Consider the following 15,941-nt stretch of genomic DNA (forward strand, 5'->3'; position numbering starts at 1 on the left):
GCGTCTCTGCGTTTGCCTCACAGGCTGCAGCGTGAGTGCGTGCGCGAGTAGCTCCCATTCTCACCCAGCCAGGAACTGGTGGGCGGGGCGCCCAGAGTGGCTTGACCGGGGGAGCGGCTCCGGGCCCTTAAGAGCAGCCCCCACTAATCGCTGGCGGAATGCTCGATCTGCGCCGCTGCTCCGGGCTGATTGACTGCGGCTCCGAGACACGTGCTCGCTGTGCTTCGCTGGCTGGGGGGAGAGCGCTCAGGGCCGCGTCCAGCCTTCTCTCCTGCACTCCGTGTCAGTCCTCAGCTGGGCACAGACGCACACGCAGCCCCGGCCCAGCCTCGCCCTCTCCGACCCAATGGCCCAGCTCCAGGCTCGGTTCTTCACCGAGAACCACAAGTGAGTCTGGGATGGCCTAACTGCCCGGGGGGGAGCAAGGGAAACGCGGACAAGAACGATACTGATGAGCGATGCCTGGCATTGATATAGTCCTGGGCGGTCATACACCATGTGCAGACTACCACCGCGGGAGGGTGGATGGGAAGGAGAGCAACTAGGAGAAGGGAAATTGAGGATACTGCGACAGGGTCAAATCTTACTGGGGTAGGTGGGTGAGTGTTGGTTGGGGAAGATAGATTTATTTACTTCATCTTTCCTGGCAACAGCATTTCCCAACAAAACTCCATAAACTCCTACAAGTTAATTGAAAAGATCTGTGATCAAGATTTACACAGTGGCCTTTATTTTGCTTCCACTGAAGTCAGAGGCATCCTCTCTGATTTTAGGGGGAATAGAATCAAGGCCATAATCTAAGTGTTGGTAAATGTTGTAAGGGGTGGGGCTTTAGCAACTCTTTTAATATTCACTCATTTTCTATACTTTCTCAGTGCTACTGGCTTCTCTACCAGGTAGATTTCGCTTGGATCTTAGAGATTAATTTGGATACACTATAGTGTATATTATGAGCTATTGTATTTGTGAATGTTAGAAGAGTAGGTTTCAAAAAAGGTGGAAAAAAATAGTTCCTGGTTCTTGCTTGGCTACAGACGAGTTGAACTTCATAAAATCTTACCAAAGTGAGCCTAAACTATGCAGTATAATGAGATTATGATGGGCAGGATTCTTGAAACAACTGCAAATAAAGTATGCGTCCATTCAAACTGCAAAGTGATTAAAACCCTCACTTGCAAAAAGAGCTGTATCACAGACTTTTAGATAATGTGCTTATTTTGTACCAGTTGAGAAGTGCTGAAACTGATAGCTCAATGAGTCAATTCCTATTTTCTTCCCTTTAGGTATGTAGTAGATGATGTTCCATTCTCTATCCCAGCAGCCTCTGAAATTGCTGACCTCAGTAACATCATCAATAAATTGCTGCAAGCTAAACATGGTATGTATTTGGAAGGTGATTTACCTCTTTTAGAAAAAGGAATACTTTAAAAAAAATAGAAACTTACTAAAGTATTTAGAATCTCTTTATAAGTGTGTAAACTATAGGGGCTTAACATACAAAGGTTCCACTCCTGCAAAGACTTATGAACGTGAGTACAGCAAAGCATATAAGACTCATCAAGATTCCTTGGTTGGAAAAACAATTGTTTTCACAGTTGGACAAAATTCTCCTTTCAAATTTTCATAGAGGATCTTACCTCCCTTATTGTTCTTACTTGTCTTATAGTATCTATAACAGTTTCTAGGCATCGTACATGATCATTAAAAATATAGCCCTTGATTCTGCACTCAGATCTATGCAGATGGACCTGATGCCCACAAAGATATACTGTACATGTATACAGTATGGTGCCTATGCTGGCAAAGCTATGTTGGCATAGACCCCTAGCGTAGAAATAGTTTACACAGAGAGTTTTTATGTCAGTGTAGGAACATCCCCTCCCCAAACTTTAGCTGCATTGGCAGAGGCATTCTTCCGGGTATGGGTTTTTTCCACAGTGCTGACCGACATAGCTATGGCAATATAACTTTTAAGTGTAGACCAAGCCAGAGTTTGATTGAAGTCAGTGGAACCATACACAAGTACGGGTCTGCTTGCACAGGACTGATCGCATGAATGATTGGGGGAAATCAAGAGTAAAACTCATAAGCAGTCCTGCCCTTGATGGGCAGGATTCTTGAAACAACTGCAAATAAAGTATGCGTCCATTCAAACTGCAAAGTGATAAACCCTCACTTGCAAAAAGAGCTGTATCACAGACTTTTAGATAATGTGCTTATTTTGTAGCAGTTGAGAAGTGCTGAAAAAAAATGTTTTTAAAAATAAAAGAGAGACATACCTGTTGTGTCAATCTCACCGTTACTTTCTTCTCACTTTGTCTCTTATCTACCTTTTGTCTGGCTACGTATTTAGATTGTAAGCTTTTTGGGGAAGGGACTGTTACCAGCCCTCCATTCTATTTATACAGTACTTATCACATTGGGAGAAAAAAGAAATAAAAACAAAATTTTAATCCCGTTGACTGACTAAAACCTTGCAGTGTTATTTGAAACTCACCTGACTCTTTCCCTGGTGAGTAGTCAGGAGGGAAGTTCCAGAGGTTGGTACCTGGACTGTGGTTAGCCAACAACAGAGATGCTCCAGCAGACAGAAATGGAGGTATAACTGGGTCTCAGCCCATGTAAAACTATAAAAGTTGTTCTTAACTTCTCAAATTGTAACTAAAATTGAAGAGGTAACACCTTAGAAGCCTGGAGTCCTGGCTACAGAGACGCTACTTATAGAAACTTAGGTGCTGTTTTCCCCAAGGCATCCTTTGGGTCAAGATCTGCCCTCAGTTAAATCTGTGTAATCCCTTTTAGATAAGGGGGTTGCACAGTTGTAACTGGGAGAAGAAGGTGGCCCTTGAATTTATTTTAACTAAATTTAGTTTCAGTTCCTAAAATTTGCTCTTTTTTTCTGGATTGTATAAGTTAAGACTTGAAATTTAAACATTGTTTCTTGTTTGTCTTAGAGGACCACAAATATGTGGAGTTTGATTTCCTTGTCAAGGGCCAGTTCTTGCGTATGTCGCTGGTCAAACACATGGAAGCAGAAAACATCTCAACAGTAAGTCATACACACTTTCTGTGGACCACATTGTAGGATGATGGGATTTAAAGAGCCCGACCTAGACCATTTAATTAGATACAGATTTTAAATTTGATCTGGTTTACAGTTCTGATTAGGAAAGTTCTCCATATTCCATGTATTTTTCTCCCTTAGTATTCCTTTGCCTTTCTGATGAAGCCCAAATAATTTCCCTTATTTTCCTCTGAAGACCCTGCATTATTCTTTTGCCCATGGAGGATTCACCAAGACTTGGTTTGGAGCCTGAAAGTGCTCCTAATGACTAGAGTTTGCTATTGAGCAATCTGAGACACTTCCTTCTCCTGTTGTCTGGTTTCATACAGTTCTGGAGGGAGATTGGTCCCATTTTGGTCACCATCAATGTACTTTTGTCTCCTGCTCTGCTAGTCTGTGGTCAGTGGCACTATATGGGTCAAATGATATGAAGTATTATAGACACTCCACTACTAAGCATGATAAGCATAGTGGGGAAAACCTAGAAAAGAAAAGGAACAACACTGTCTTGCTATGGAAATCATTTGCAGCTACTTTTAAACACTGTATTAGTAATTTGATAAGCCAATAGGTAGCGTTGATCAGTAGTGACGTACTTGTACTTAAGGTATCGCTCATTCGCTAAGAGCCCAATCCTGCAAAAGCTTAAGCATTTATGTAACTTTAATCATGTGAAGTGGGCCCATTGAAAAAGGTAATTGGTATATCTCTAATTATTACCTATCTCCTAGAACTGGAAGGGACCTTGAAAGGTCATTGAGTCCAGCCCCCTGCCTTCACTAGCAGGACCAATTTTTTTGCCCCAGATCCTTAAGTGGCCCCCTCAAGGATTGAACTCACAACCCTGGGTTTAGCAGGCCAATGCTCAAACCACTGAGCTATCCCTCCCCCTCCTATTGACTTCAATAGGACTGCTCACCTAAGTAAAATTACACACATTCTTAAGTGTTTGCAGCACTGGGCCCTTAATTATGAATCTTTGTGCTCTGGGTCCTGATGCATTGCTACCATCTGTCTTCTGTTCAGTTATGCATATGCTTGCCTGTCAAGGAGTTAGGGCTACCTGAATCCCCATTTGCAGTAGCAGCTCAATTTCTAAGGCAGAGTAGAGCGCACACAGTCGCATGGAAGGTAGGGGACTCTGGCTTGTATAGTTGATACCTTTGTCTTGCCAATTGATACCACTGCTCGGAGCGGTTGGGAACTACTGTACTAGATCATTATGATTGTTTATTTAAAAAGAAAAAACACACTGATAGGCTTCTTGTCTTTTGAGAGTTTAGGAGGAAGTGGTGGAAATAGAATATGTGGAGAAGTACACAGCACCTCAACCCGAGGAATGCATGTTCCATGACGACTGGATCAGTTCTATTGAAGCTACAGAAGAATGGTATCGCAGACCCACTAAGCCAGTCATAAATATCCATCTTGGTTTCTCCCACTGTCTGTAGCTGATTCCATAGTTATTTATTGGTACTTCTTTTTAACAGTTTTCTTTCCATTCCAAATTTATCTTTTCTTTTAAATGATTTTTCTACCTTTTAAATAAATTTTTATATGCAGGCCATATGCCTGGGAAATTAGCTGAAGTTTGAGCTCCTCCATGCTACCTTGACAGTAACTTTAACCCAAGTAGGAAGGTACCATGCATAAGAGGATGAGATTTGCTCCTGGTATGAGTTAGAACTGATGAGTAGCACTGATGATATCTCCTTTAATAAAACAATAACATCTTGCTGTCTTTTTACATTTATTTCTAACATTTCAATATTTTATACTTCAAATATTCATTTTAAGTTATTACTATAGTTTCAAAACCCTTATCTGGAGTGCTTTAAAGAAATGTTTACCACACTACTTGTCTTTTCTACTACAGTAGAACCTTAGAGTTACGAACACCTCAGGAATGGAGGTTGTTTGTAACTCTGAACAAAACATTATGGTTGTTCTTTCAAAAGGTTACAACGCAACATTGACTTAATACAGCTTTGAAACTTTACTATGAAGAGGAAAAATGCTGCTTCACTTTTTTTTTTTTAGTAATTTACGTTTAATAGTACTGTACTGTATTTGCTATTTCTTTTTCCATCTCTGCTGGTGACTTCCGGTTCCAAATCAGCGGTGTGGTTGACTGGTCAGTTCGTAACTCTGAGGTTCTACTATAGATATTTCCAGAGCTGTTGTTCGCTATTGATTATACTGAGACTCCATTTATTAATGGATTGAAAATGCTTTGCTAATCAGTGTAAAGAATTTATTATAATTATTTTTCTTTGGTTGGTCTTAAATTAGACATGAGACTTCAGCATTTAATTTACCAGAATGATCAATATTCTCACTTCTCTCTCCTGTATACCTTGTCTAGAAAGCCACAGCTAATTCATTCCTTAAAGTTTGCTTTGAACCTATTAAAATCTAAATTTGATCCAGTTTTTTCAAACAAGTTAAATTTTAATGTTATTTTTTTTTATTTCAAAGAGGACTAAGATTTGCATAAAGGAGATGTTTTCTTTATTCATGTCTCTCAACTGGTTATCCTTCTAGTAGTCTCGAAGTTCCTCATGGAAAAGAGCTCCCATGATGCACCATTGGCTTTAAAGAATGTTTCAATATCTGTATCCCCTAGGATCTTGACTGGCTCTTATGATCAGACCTCTCGAATCTGGTCTTTAGAAGGAAAATCCATCATGACAATTGCTGGGCACACAGAGGTGGTGAAAGATGTGGCATGGGTGAAAAAAGGTCAGTACACCTTATACTGGTTGGGAGTGGGGCTAGAGCAATTTACTGGAAAACATACAGGTGCAATTCCCAACCTAAATGTTACAGCTATTGTAAGCACTGCTTGTAATATATTAGAAATGGAAATAATGGAGTAAAATCCCTCATGATAAAATACTTCTTAAACAAACGCCAGTATTTTCTAATAATTATTTAAATATTCTAAGTTAATCTTCATTAGTATTTGTGCATTTAAATCTGTGATTCACCAGACTCTCGCTAGAACGCGTGTCTGTATAGCATGAATTCACACATAACGCAGTTGCAATTAAAGTAATTAAATTTAGGATCCATGGCTGCAATTCATTGTAACGCAGTACCGCGCATGGATCCCAAATTTCACGTTCTAGTGAGGGTCTGGTGTATTTACATGAATCTCTTAATTTGTATTGGATCACTGTGTAAATTTTTAAAATCTTAATCTTGCTTCCTCTAAAAGGATTTTTAGAAGGACTTCCTTAATTGGATTTGTATGTTGGCACTTTCTTCCTTCCTTAGATAGTTTGTCATGCCTGCTACTCAGTGCCTCTCTGGATCAGACTATCCTGCTGTGGGAGTGGAATGTAGAGAGGAACAAAGTGAAAGCCCTTCACTGTTGTAGAGGACATGCTGGAAGTGTGGACTCTATAGCAGTTGACTGCACAAGAACTAAAGTGAGTTACTTGCTGAAAGAGGTCTGTGTTGAGCTAGTGAGTTGTGGATTCTGTGTTGCTTGTTTATATGTAAAAATCACATTTTTTTGTCCTGTGTGTGTGAATTGGTCATATGTTGTCAAGTGCATACAATTTGTATAAACCTATGTATTAATTGTGGATACCAAAGCACTTATAAATTGGTGATAGCCTTGCATTTGATATAATGGAAGTAATGCAGTGTATTGAAAAGAAAAGGTACATAAAACCCTTAATATTGCACAAAAAGCTGAAGATGATTTTAGTAGATTAGGCAACATTTTGAGCAGAATGATGACTTTCTGTGGCTTATGTGAACTAGTTGGATTTTACATAATCTTTTTAATAAAAAGTTTCTGTTTATCTAGTTCTGCAGTGGATCTTGGGATAAGATGTTAAAGATCTGGTCTGCAGGTAAGATGAATATTTTATGAATACTTTGCCTGAGATTTTTGGCTGTAACTTAGAGTTTTAAAATTTAATTATTTGGAATGACTGAAACTTCTGAATAGATTTTTATTTCAACCACTTAAAATGAGTATTGTCTTAATTTTTCACTTTTGAAGTTATATATATATATATATATATAGATACATATATATATATACATATATATATATATATATACATATATATATATACATATATATATATATATATATATATATATAGCTACTCAGTTATACCAGAAACTCTTATTTTGACGTGTTACTGCTTTTATACATTTTCCATTTGAGAATAATATGCTTGTTCTTGTGGGTTCCCCCCCCTTAAATATAGTTGCCTATAGTGGGGCAGAGCAACAAGCTGTTTCAGGCCATCCAGCCTAAGCTGGGGAGGCTACCAACTCCAGGGGTGGGGCTGGTAGCAGGGGGTGGGGAGGTTCAGGCCCACCCTATTCCACCGGATCCTAACCATGGGCCCTGACTATGGCAGAACCTTCCACCGCTGAGTGAGCAGGGATCCCACTGAAACACACTGACCTAGACTCTGGCAACCAAACCGGACTAATGTCTAGTGCCCCAGGGCTGCTTCCTACTGTACCTCCATCTCCTGGGTTCCTCCTTCTCCTCAGGGTACATGGCCAGTGGCAGTCCCAGCACCCCTTCAGGGGCCTCGGCACTGTAGAGCTCCGTCTTGGGCATAGGGCTCAGCAGCAGATGAGGGACATCTGCTCCTTTCTCCGGCTCTCACCCAACTGAGCTGCAGAGCCTGACATTTAAACTTCCTGTCCCACCCTTCTGCTTGGGGTGGGGGGGCCGCATGGCTTGCCTGGATCCACCCACCAGGGGATGGGGAGTGGTCCCTCCCCCTCAGTCTCTGAGGAAGGCCACACCTCCTCGCTATAGTCATTTATTATGGTGCAACGGTAACTGTGCCAAGATTGTATTAGAGAGTTCAGTTTTAACAATTTAACTTCTGGTTTTTCTGCAATAATGGACACTATTACTTAAAACAGATTAAAGCCCCCAGTCTGCATTGACATAATGTGGCAGACCTCTGCACAGATTTTAATTACAGGGTCATGGTCTAAACTTAACTTAAACACTTAGATTTCACGTATAGCTGCCAACTGGGTGCCTTTTCCCAAATACTATCTACAGATTTTAGCGTTCAATAGGCTCGTACAGTTTGTAGTTTTTAAAATATGGACGCTTTAAGAAGTTGTGGACTCTTTTCCTAATCTTCTTTCATAGGCATCGTGACTTGAGGGACAATAAATTGACTAAACTGATCCTGACCTGGTGACATAAAATAACCATACAGTCCTTCTCTAGCCAGTTGGATGCCTCCTTTCAAAGTGCCCATTTAAGTTTATATATAAATGTGTAAATTAAAATATAGAGTGACTGTGTACAGAATATAGGATGGATTTATTGAGTTTTTTTCCATGAAGGAAGGGATGGTCTTGTAGAGGAATTCCTCTAGGATGTGGAAGATCTGAGTTAATTTCTTTGTGCCTAAATTCCTCAGCTGTAAAATGGGAATAATAATACTGATCTAATTGGCAGGAGTGTTGAGGATTAAATTTATATTTGGCAGGCAATTGGATACTATGGTGATGGGGGAGGCCATGTAAGTACTTAGCTGGGAATGCATCCCAGACCCTTCTAAACCAAGCTTTACTTTCTTTCCATCATAGTGCCTACAGATGAAGAGGATGAAATAGAAGAAGCAGCAAACAGACCAAGGAAGAAGCAGAAAATTGAACAGCTTGGACTAACCAGGGTAAGAAGTGCTCAGGATTTATGTAGAACCTCAGCTGAAAAGCATGGAAATGGAAAATATTTTCCTTTTTTGATAAGTGTAGGGGGAAATTTCTGATGAAATATCTGAAAATTAATCTAAATACAAACATTTATTTGGTGAAATAATGGTTTTTTCCTACAATAACTAAGCCACCATTTTTCTGATCTTAATATTTTAATTTCTAGACTCCCATTGCAACTCTTTCTGGCCATACTGAAGCCATCTCCTCTGTGCTGTGGTCAGATGCTGAAGAAATTTGTAGTGGATCATGGGATCATTCAATTAAAATATGGGATGTGGAGACAGGAGGTCTCAAATCAACTTTGGTGAGATTTCTTTACATGTTGTACATTAAAACTTTTCACCAAATTCCCACTGGTGTAACTCCAGTTCAGTTTGAATTTAGAATTTGTACAAGAGTAGCTGCTAACTTATGACTTCTTTTCTTATGCAGACCGGAAACAAAGTGTTTAATTCTATCTCCTACTCACCATTGTGTCGGCGTCTAGCATCTGGGAGTACTGACAGACACATTAGATTATGGGATCCCCGCACTAAAGGTGAGCAGAAGTGAATGTGTGGGTAACACAAATGACTTTTCAAATTCATAATGAGTGTTGAGAGAAGGGGGTACATCTCAACACATATCATGAGATATACACACACAAACTTTGGTATTTGTCTGTTTCCTAACTGGGGGTACTAGACCATTTTAGCCAAAAATTAACAGGAGCGGTGGGGACAGGGAAAGCTGTATGAACCTGGATCCTTTCCACATTCCATTGCAAAAATGCTCCCATGACTGTGTAAAGTGATGAGAAGCTATCCTCATTCCCTCCCTGCTCTCTGAGTGAGCCTTGTTTCAGCTGACCACAGCAGTAGCTCATTTAATTGGCTATTCTAAGTACTATTGCTTTTTGAGGCTTGACTTTTTCATTCTTAATAACTTTCACATCCCTCGGTGCGCGCCGCTTCCTGCCACCCCCATTGGCCTGGAGCGGTGAACCGTGGCCAGTGGGAGCCGCAATCGGCTGAACCTGCAGAGGCGGCAGGTAAACAAACTGGTCCGGCCTGCCAGGATGCTTACCCTGGTGAGCCGCGTGCCAGAGGTTGCCAACCCTTGCCTTAGACAGTAACTTGGAAAACAAATCAAATTCTTCTCTTTTAAAGACATTTCTTTTTTTACTGAATTTTGAAAGCTGCCCTGCTAACAGCCTTGAAATCTAAAGTCACTTTTATCAGTGGGTTAAATGCCACTGTTTTGTCAGGGTGCCTAAACCCTGAATAGGGGAGACCATCTGTAGAAGTGGAAAAGTAGCTGATTACATGTCTGATCAATCTTTGGACTCCTTACAAGTCTGAAATGGCTGCCAGTCATTGCAGTTCATGATATAGACTGAGACTATCACACATCATAAGCCAGTCAGGAATATTTTTTTAGCCACTACAAACCAGGCCAGATTTGAACCAATAATCTAGAGATAAAAGGCTTCATATCCCATTACTGATCCCTAGAGCCATTCAGTCATCTTCATCAAAGAAACTCTTTCAACAGTGGAAAACGTGCCTCTTTGGTAACAATAAGGTGGTTAGATTTTTATCCTTTCTACAGGAGATTGTGTGCATGCGTGCGTGCATTTTAAGCTCTCATGCTGTCTGAAACAATCTTATGACATGATCAGGAAGAACTACCCGGCCCCCACCTGTGTTAATCTTGACTGCTTCTCATATACTGGTGGATTTTATAAATATCTTAAACTGACCTGTATACATTTCTGTAAATTGGGGTGGTGGGTTTTCATTTTTTCTGTCCCAGATGGTTCCTTGGTACTCCTCTCTTTGACCTCTCACACTGGCTGGGTGACATCTGTGAAGTGGTCTCCCACACATGAGCAACAGCTAATCTCAGGTTCTCTAGACAACGTTGTCAAGATTTGGGACACAAGGAGGTAAATGCCATTCTTTAATATTCACAGGTAGCATTTAGAGTTTCATGAGCCTAGTGACACAACAAAAGTATATGGGGAAGTTAAATGGAGACTCCAACTAAATTTCTGGAATCCGTATGGAGATTAGAAACACCTAATAGATGAGCGAGAAATGCACTTGCCTTCTGTCAGCAGCTCTGTGGCTGGACGTTGAAATCAACTGCATTGACCTTCCCACCCAGGATTTCTGTGGCAATACTGCATTGAGTGAGATGGCGTGGAAAGAGGTTTCATTAGTAATCTTGCTAGTGGGTTTAATTTTTTATTTATTTATTTTAAATCTTAGGTATGCTAGCAAGATTGTTAGATGTGTAGTTTGATTTGCTCCGCATTGTGGACATTTCATAACACGTAGCTGCAAGGAAAGGAGTAGTTTCTGTCTGAAACAGATACTTGCAAAAGCAAGAGGTCTAGGTCAGTGGTTCTCAACCAGGGGTCCATGTACCCCTGGAGATATGCGAGGTCTTCCGGTGTACATCAACTCATCTAGATATTTGCCTAGTTTTACAACAGGCTACATAAAAAGCACTAGCAAAATCAGAACAAACTAAAATTTCATACAATGACTTGTTTATACTGCTCTATGTACTATACACTGAAATGTAAGTATAATATTTATATTCCAATTATATGATAAAAATGAGAAAGTAAGACGTTTTTCAGTAATAGTGTGCTGTGACACTTGTATTTTTATGTCTGATTTTGTAAGCAAGTAGTTTAAGTGAGGTGAAACTTGGGCGTACGTAAGACAAATCAGACTCCTGAAAGGGTTACATTAGTCTGGAAAGGTTGAGAACCACTAGTCTAAGTCAAACGAGATCTGACTTGAAAGGGGTAATGGTAGAGAAGAACAATTGGTCTAGGGTTCGATTGCATAATCAAGGCTTTTATAATAAACTGTGTACCTAGTTTTTCACCTGCCTGCAACTTGTTTAATGAGATTAGTATTTTTGATTTTTTTCCTATGCTGAACATGGCAGGAGTAGAGCTCAAAACTCATGTGAGCTTCTTGGGGAGGTGTCTTGGACTTCATAGACTTGTGGATATCTGATGTTTGTGTTACCATGCACACCTTCATAACAATAGGTCCCACAAGACTTCCCAAACACAAAAATGGTGCCCTACTCACCAGTAGCCATCTGGGGTAGTCAGCTGCCACAGAGGAGTCACCACTCTTTTTTTCCCCACACTGAACAGAGCTTTCATCCTGTTGGTTTGGTGCTGCAGTGTTAAGGCTAGCTCACCACAGAAGTACAGTCAATTGTTTCCTCTATTCTGAGTTCTGTACCTACTGTTCCTGATGCCACACCTTGAACAACTTTCTCTTATCAGTCCATGGCCCTAGTCAGGATCCAAAAATTGCATTCCCTACGTGCATATAATGCTCAGATACTGCATAAAAGCTAGCTACTCCAGGGTGGGGGCACCAAAGATTTTGTCAGTAGCTACTGGGCTCTAATTTTGTCGCTCTGGAGGTGCTCTCAGAACATTCTCCATGGCCTTGCCTCAGATGCTTTGCAACTGCTCTTCATTAGCCTCATCAGAATCCTTTCTTATGGAGTAAGAAACAAGAGCTAAGCGTTCATCCCTGGTTTCCATTTTGCGAAAAGGAGTAGGAAATGGCACCGCTACTCAAAGCCTTATGGGAGCTTGACCTCTTATTCCACAATTCCTCTGGGCTCCCAGAAGGCCCTTCAAAATTTCCAACAAGGCACTGCTCCAGAGCGTACCCAAAAGGCAGTGCAACTTTCTAATGGTGTAATATAGTACAAGTGAGCATGTGAGCTAAAAGAGCATGTCTTGTGTAGACATCCTGCACCACTGATGCTATCTGACTGGTCTAGTTACCAATGATCCACTTACCTAGTATAGACACAATCGTACAAAAATACATCCTAGAATCAGGAACAGCTGTTGTCTGAATTCAGTGGTTGGGAAGACCAGCGTATGGCTTAATTCTGTTCTCCCCCAAGTAGTATAGTGGTAGAAGTATGGTTTTTAAATGTTACAAGATTATAGTGTGATCAAACCCAGAATTTTCTAGGAGTGAAAACTTTGTATATAATTTTACTTAATTTATGATTTATGACTCTAAATGTCTATCTTATCAGTTGCAAGGCTCCTCTCTATGATTTGGCTGCTCATGAAGACAAGGTTTTGTGTGTGGAATGGACAGAAGCAGGGGTAAGAACTTGAGGAACGGGATTTTATTCCTTACATGTGTGTGTTTTGGATGGGAAGGGGGCTGATGATGATATGATTGATGTTCTCTAGTTTAGAATTAAACATCAATGAACTTTTTGCTATTGGATATCTCCTGTTGGTGTGTGTGGATCATATTCTTCCTTTTGCTTATATGGCATGGAGGAGACCAGAAGGCCTTAATTGTAGCGTGATGGGTTAGGATGGACTCTCCATAGGGGAAAAGTAGATATTTGGCATCCTTACCAGATGGCCACTCCCCACCCATCCATGGGGATTATATGAAAGCTCTGCACCACAGCATTTGGGGGACAAAATCAAGGAAGGGTGGAAGTCAGAACACCCACTCAAGGTGGCATGTTTCTTTCTCTGGACATGGGAACTTATAATGAAAATTACTCTTGTGCTCCTCTAAGCAGCATTTTCTTCTCTGTGGCATTAGACTATGGAGGTAGCATGCACAGGCAGCTGGACCTGGCAAAGGTGTGCTGCCACTTCTTTGTGGTGTGGGCAGGAGCATGATGTTTACCTTGGGGCCCAGCTGCATGTATCTAAGCACAGCATAGGTTTTGGAGACCCCCAACTCCACAGTCCCACCTCTTAGACCAGTGAAAGCCTTAGACATTTTCACATAAGCTTTACCTTCCCCTAATTGTTTTTTGTAGGAGGGTAAGATATAGGCCTGTATTTCTGAATTTGAACCAATTAAAATGGACTATGGGGTTCACATCACCATTGTTTGTTACTCCTGACATTTAGCTCTTCAGAGGAAGAACAGAATCAGACTGCTGAGGAATAATTTTAAATATTTATTCAGCTCATATGTGTTGCCCAGGGACAAAAATTGTGCGGATATTTACTTGGTTTGACAGTGAGCACAACTTGTTTTTCCTCATTACAGTTGCTGTTGAGTGGAGGGGCAGACAACAAGCTATATTCCTATAGATATTCAGCAACAACCTCTGATGTTGGAGCATGAAAATGAATGGCAAGAAGATTTTAGAGGTTACTTTCCAGTAGCCCTAACCTGTTGGAAGTTTTTAGATAACGTACAGTTCAGCATCTGAAGAAAACAGCCTCCTAGAAAAAATGTCTGCTTCTACTTTGTACCAGAAAGCAGCCCTTTCTGGTTTTTGTATTATAGCAACATGTATATGTATTTATAACAGAAAGACAGAACCACCAAGCAACCTCACACTTATCTGGTCTGATACTGAAATCAAACAATTGTCCCCTTTTCTCTCATAAGGACTATATAAAGAACATTGGAGTTTACTTTTAATAGTGTTACTGAGATTGCTAGACAAATTACTCACTAGACTAAATTATTTTGTATTAATTCACGTTCTTTTTTTATAAAGCTTTTATCTATAAAGTTCAGTATATTATGGTCTGAGCTCAAGTAGGTACTTGAGTTACACAATTTTCAGTTTCTTCAGTGGGGGCTGGAGGTGCTTATTAGCTCAAGATTCACCCCTCACCCCTGAACAATGTCTGATCCTGCTTCCACTGAAAGAAATGGAATTAAGATAAGGTTCTTAATAGGGTTGTGATGCAAATTATGTCACCATTATAGTTTCAAGGTGTTCTCTCTTGATTTTATTGGCAAATGGAATATTTTGATTCCTGTCATTCATAAGTTAAAGTGGTGTAAATGTACACTTTAAAAAAAAATTACTGGCTGATATTGAAAAAATGCTCAATTCATTAGCCAGATTAACATACTAAACAGTAACGCATTAATGGAATATCCAACTGCTAAGGAAACCCTTATTGTGCAATATAGGGTGCCCAGTCCAAACTGAAACTCTAAGTACCCATTGGCAAAAAGACTGCAGACAAAGCAATGTTTTATCAGATCCATTTATTGTAACTGTCTATTCTGAGCTGTATACCCCAAGGAGTTGTGTATATGATTTTTTTTTCTTTTACCCTCCCCCACATAAAATTAGTAAATCATCTTAATCTGGGGTCTTCTGAGTAATATTTCCTATTAAATAATAAGGGTTCAACATGTGTGAAAGTTGCCTGAGAATCTCAGTACTAGAACACATTCTTTAACAAAGAGCAAGTTAAATGCTCAGATCTCTCTCTTTATATTTTCACATCAGCAAATAACTTGCATTAGAGAACTTTCTTTACAATTTAGTAGAAGCAATCTGTGCATTTAGCTGGGTTGAGGATGTGGCATTTAATGCACAATCAGCTTTATTTTAGAGGATGTAGATCAACAATTCACCTGTTTTCTGGGGAGAGGAAAACACAGAAATTTCACAAAGCTTCAGTCTTGTATCAAAATAGTTAGACATCCATGGGGGCTCACTTCCTCCCCTGGTGGTACTGTTTTCATTACAAGCTCTAGTGGAAGAGCTCTGCCTCATTAAATAGTATACAAATAGTTCAGGGTATCAAAGGAACTAATCATTCCTAAACTACACATTCTTGTTATAAACCAACCCCAAACATTTAAAGTCTGAGTGTTTTTGCATTTTTTTAAAAATGATATAGGTCTTGGTTTTCAATAAGATTAATATTTTTACAACATAGTTAAGTCACAGGCTAAGAATGGAGGTCCCCATATTATTCTTCACTGAGGACTGCAAAAAAAGACATTAAAATAATGAAGCAAAAACCATTTATGAATTATTAAAAGGGGCTAGAATTTAGTATTGTGGTTTAATTTTTTTTTTAAATGTAAAAATGTGGTATTTTTGTGCCTAGACATGTAATCCTTAGGCAAAACTGCATTGTAGAGGGGGTCTTGACTGAATAAAGACTGATGGAGTGGCCTTTTAGTTGATGGAGGGGGTTCAGAGATCAGTTTGCTCTCCTTTATCCTTTTAGAGTATTCCAAAGGCCATTTCTAGGTTTGTAATTTACATTCTTGCCTAGTCTTTATAAAAGTAACTGAGGGAAAAATTCTATTTTCTGATTTATTTATTTTTAACTTGGAAGAAAAAAGGGTCTGTGGTTTGAATGTATAGT

General features: G+C 39.9%; 1 protein-coding gene across 2 annotated transcripts; it reads left to right on the top strand.

Annotated features, from left to right (window-relative positions):
- Positions 1-77: 77 nt before the first annotated feature.
- WDR12 (WD repeat domain 12) lies at positions 78-15,894 on the top strand. Of its 2 annotated transcripts, none has more exons than XM_039495942.1 (13): positions 78-387; positions 1,284-1,378; positions 2,955-3,049; positions 4,348-4,454; positions 5,691-5,806; positions 6,344-6,498; positions 6,885-6,930; positions 8,660-8,745; positions 8,952-9,092; positions 9,221-9,326; positions 10,583-10,715; positions 12,866-12,938; positions 13,858-15,894. In XM_039495942.1, exons 1-13 carry the CDS (start codon positions 347-349, stop codon positions 13,933-13,935), a joined length of 1,272 nt encoding a protein of 423 aa, XP_039351876.1. In that variant the 5' UTR covers positions 78-346; the 3' UTR covers positions 13,936-15,894. The 2 variants fall into 2 exon arrangements, with proteins under 2 accessions (XP_039351876.1, XP_039351875.1); XM_039495941.1 differs by lacking the exon at positions 78-387 and adding an exon at positions 410-591.
- The last annotated feature ends 47 nt before the right edge of the window (positions 15,895-15,941 follow it).

This window comes from Mauremys reevesii, linkage group 11, assembly GCF_016161935.1.
Source record: "Mauremys reevesii isolate NIE-2019 linkage group 11, ASM1616193v1, whole genome shotgun sequence".
Taxonomy (NCBI): Eukaryota; Metazoa; Chordata; order Testudines; family Geoemydidae; genus Mauremys; species Mauremys reevesii.

Coding starts and splice junctions, on each gene's coding strand:
- WDR12 (XM_039495941.1), top strand. CDS start 497: ATGTGCAGACTACCACCGCGGGAGGGTGGATGGGAAGGAGAGCAACTA. Junction 592..1,283: donor CAGGGTCAAATCTTACTGGG/GTAGGTGGGTGA, acceptor TCTTCCCTTTAG/GTATGTAGTAGATGATGTTC. Junction 9,327..10,582: donor ATGGGATCCCCGCACTAAAG/GTGAGCAGAAGT, acceptor TTTCTGTCCCAG/ATGGTTCCTTGGTACTCCTC.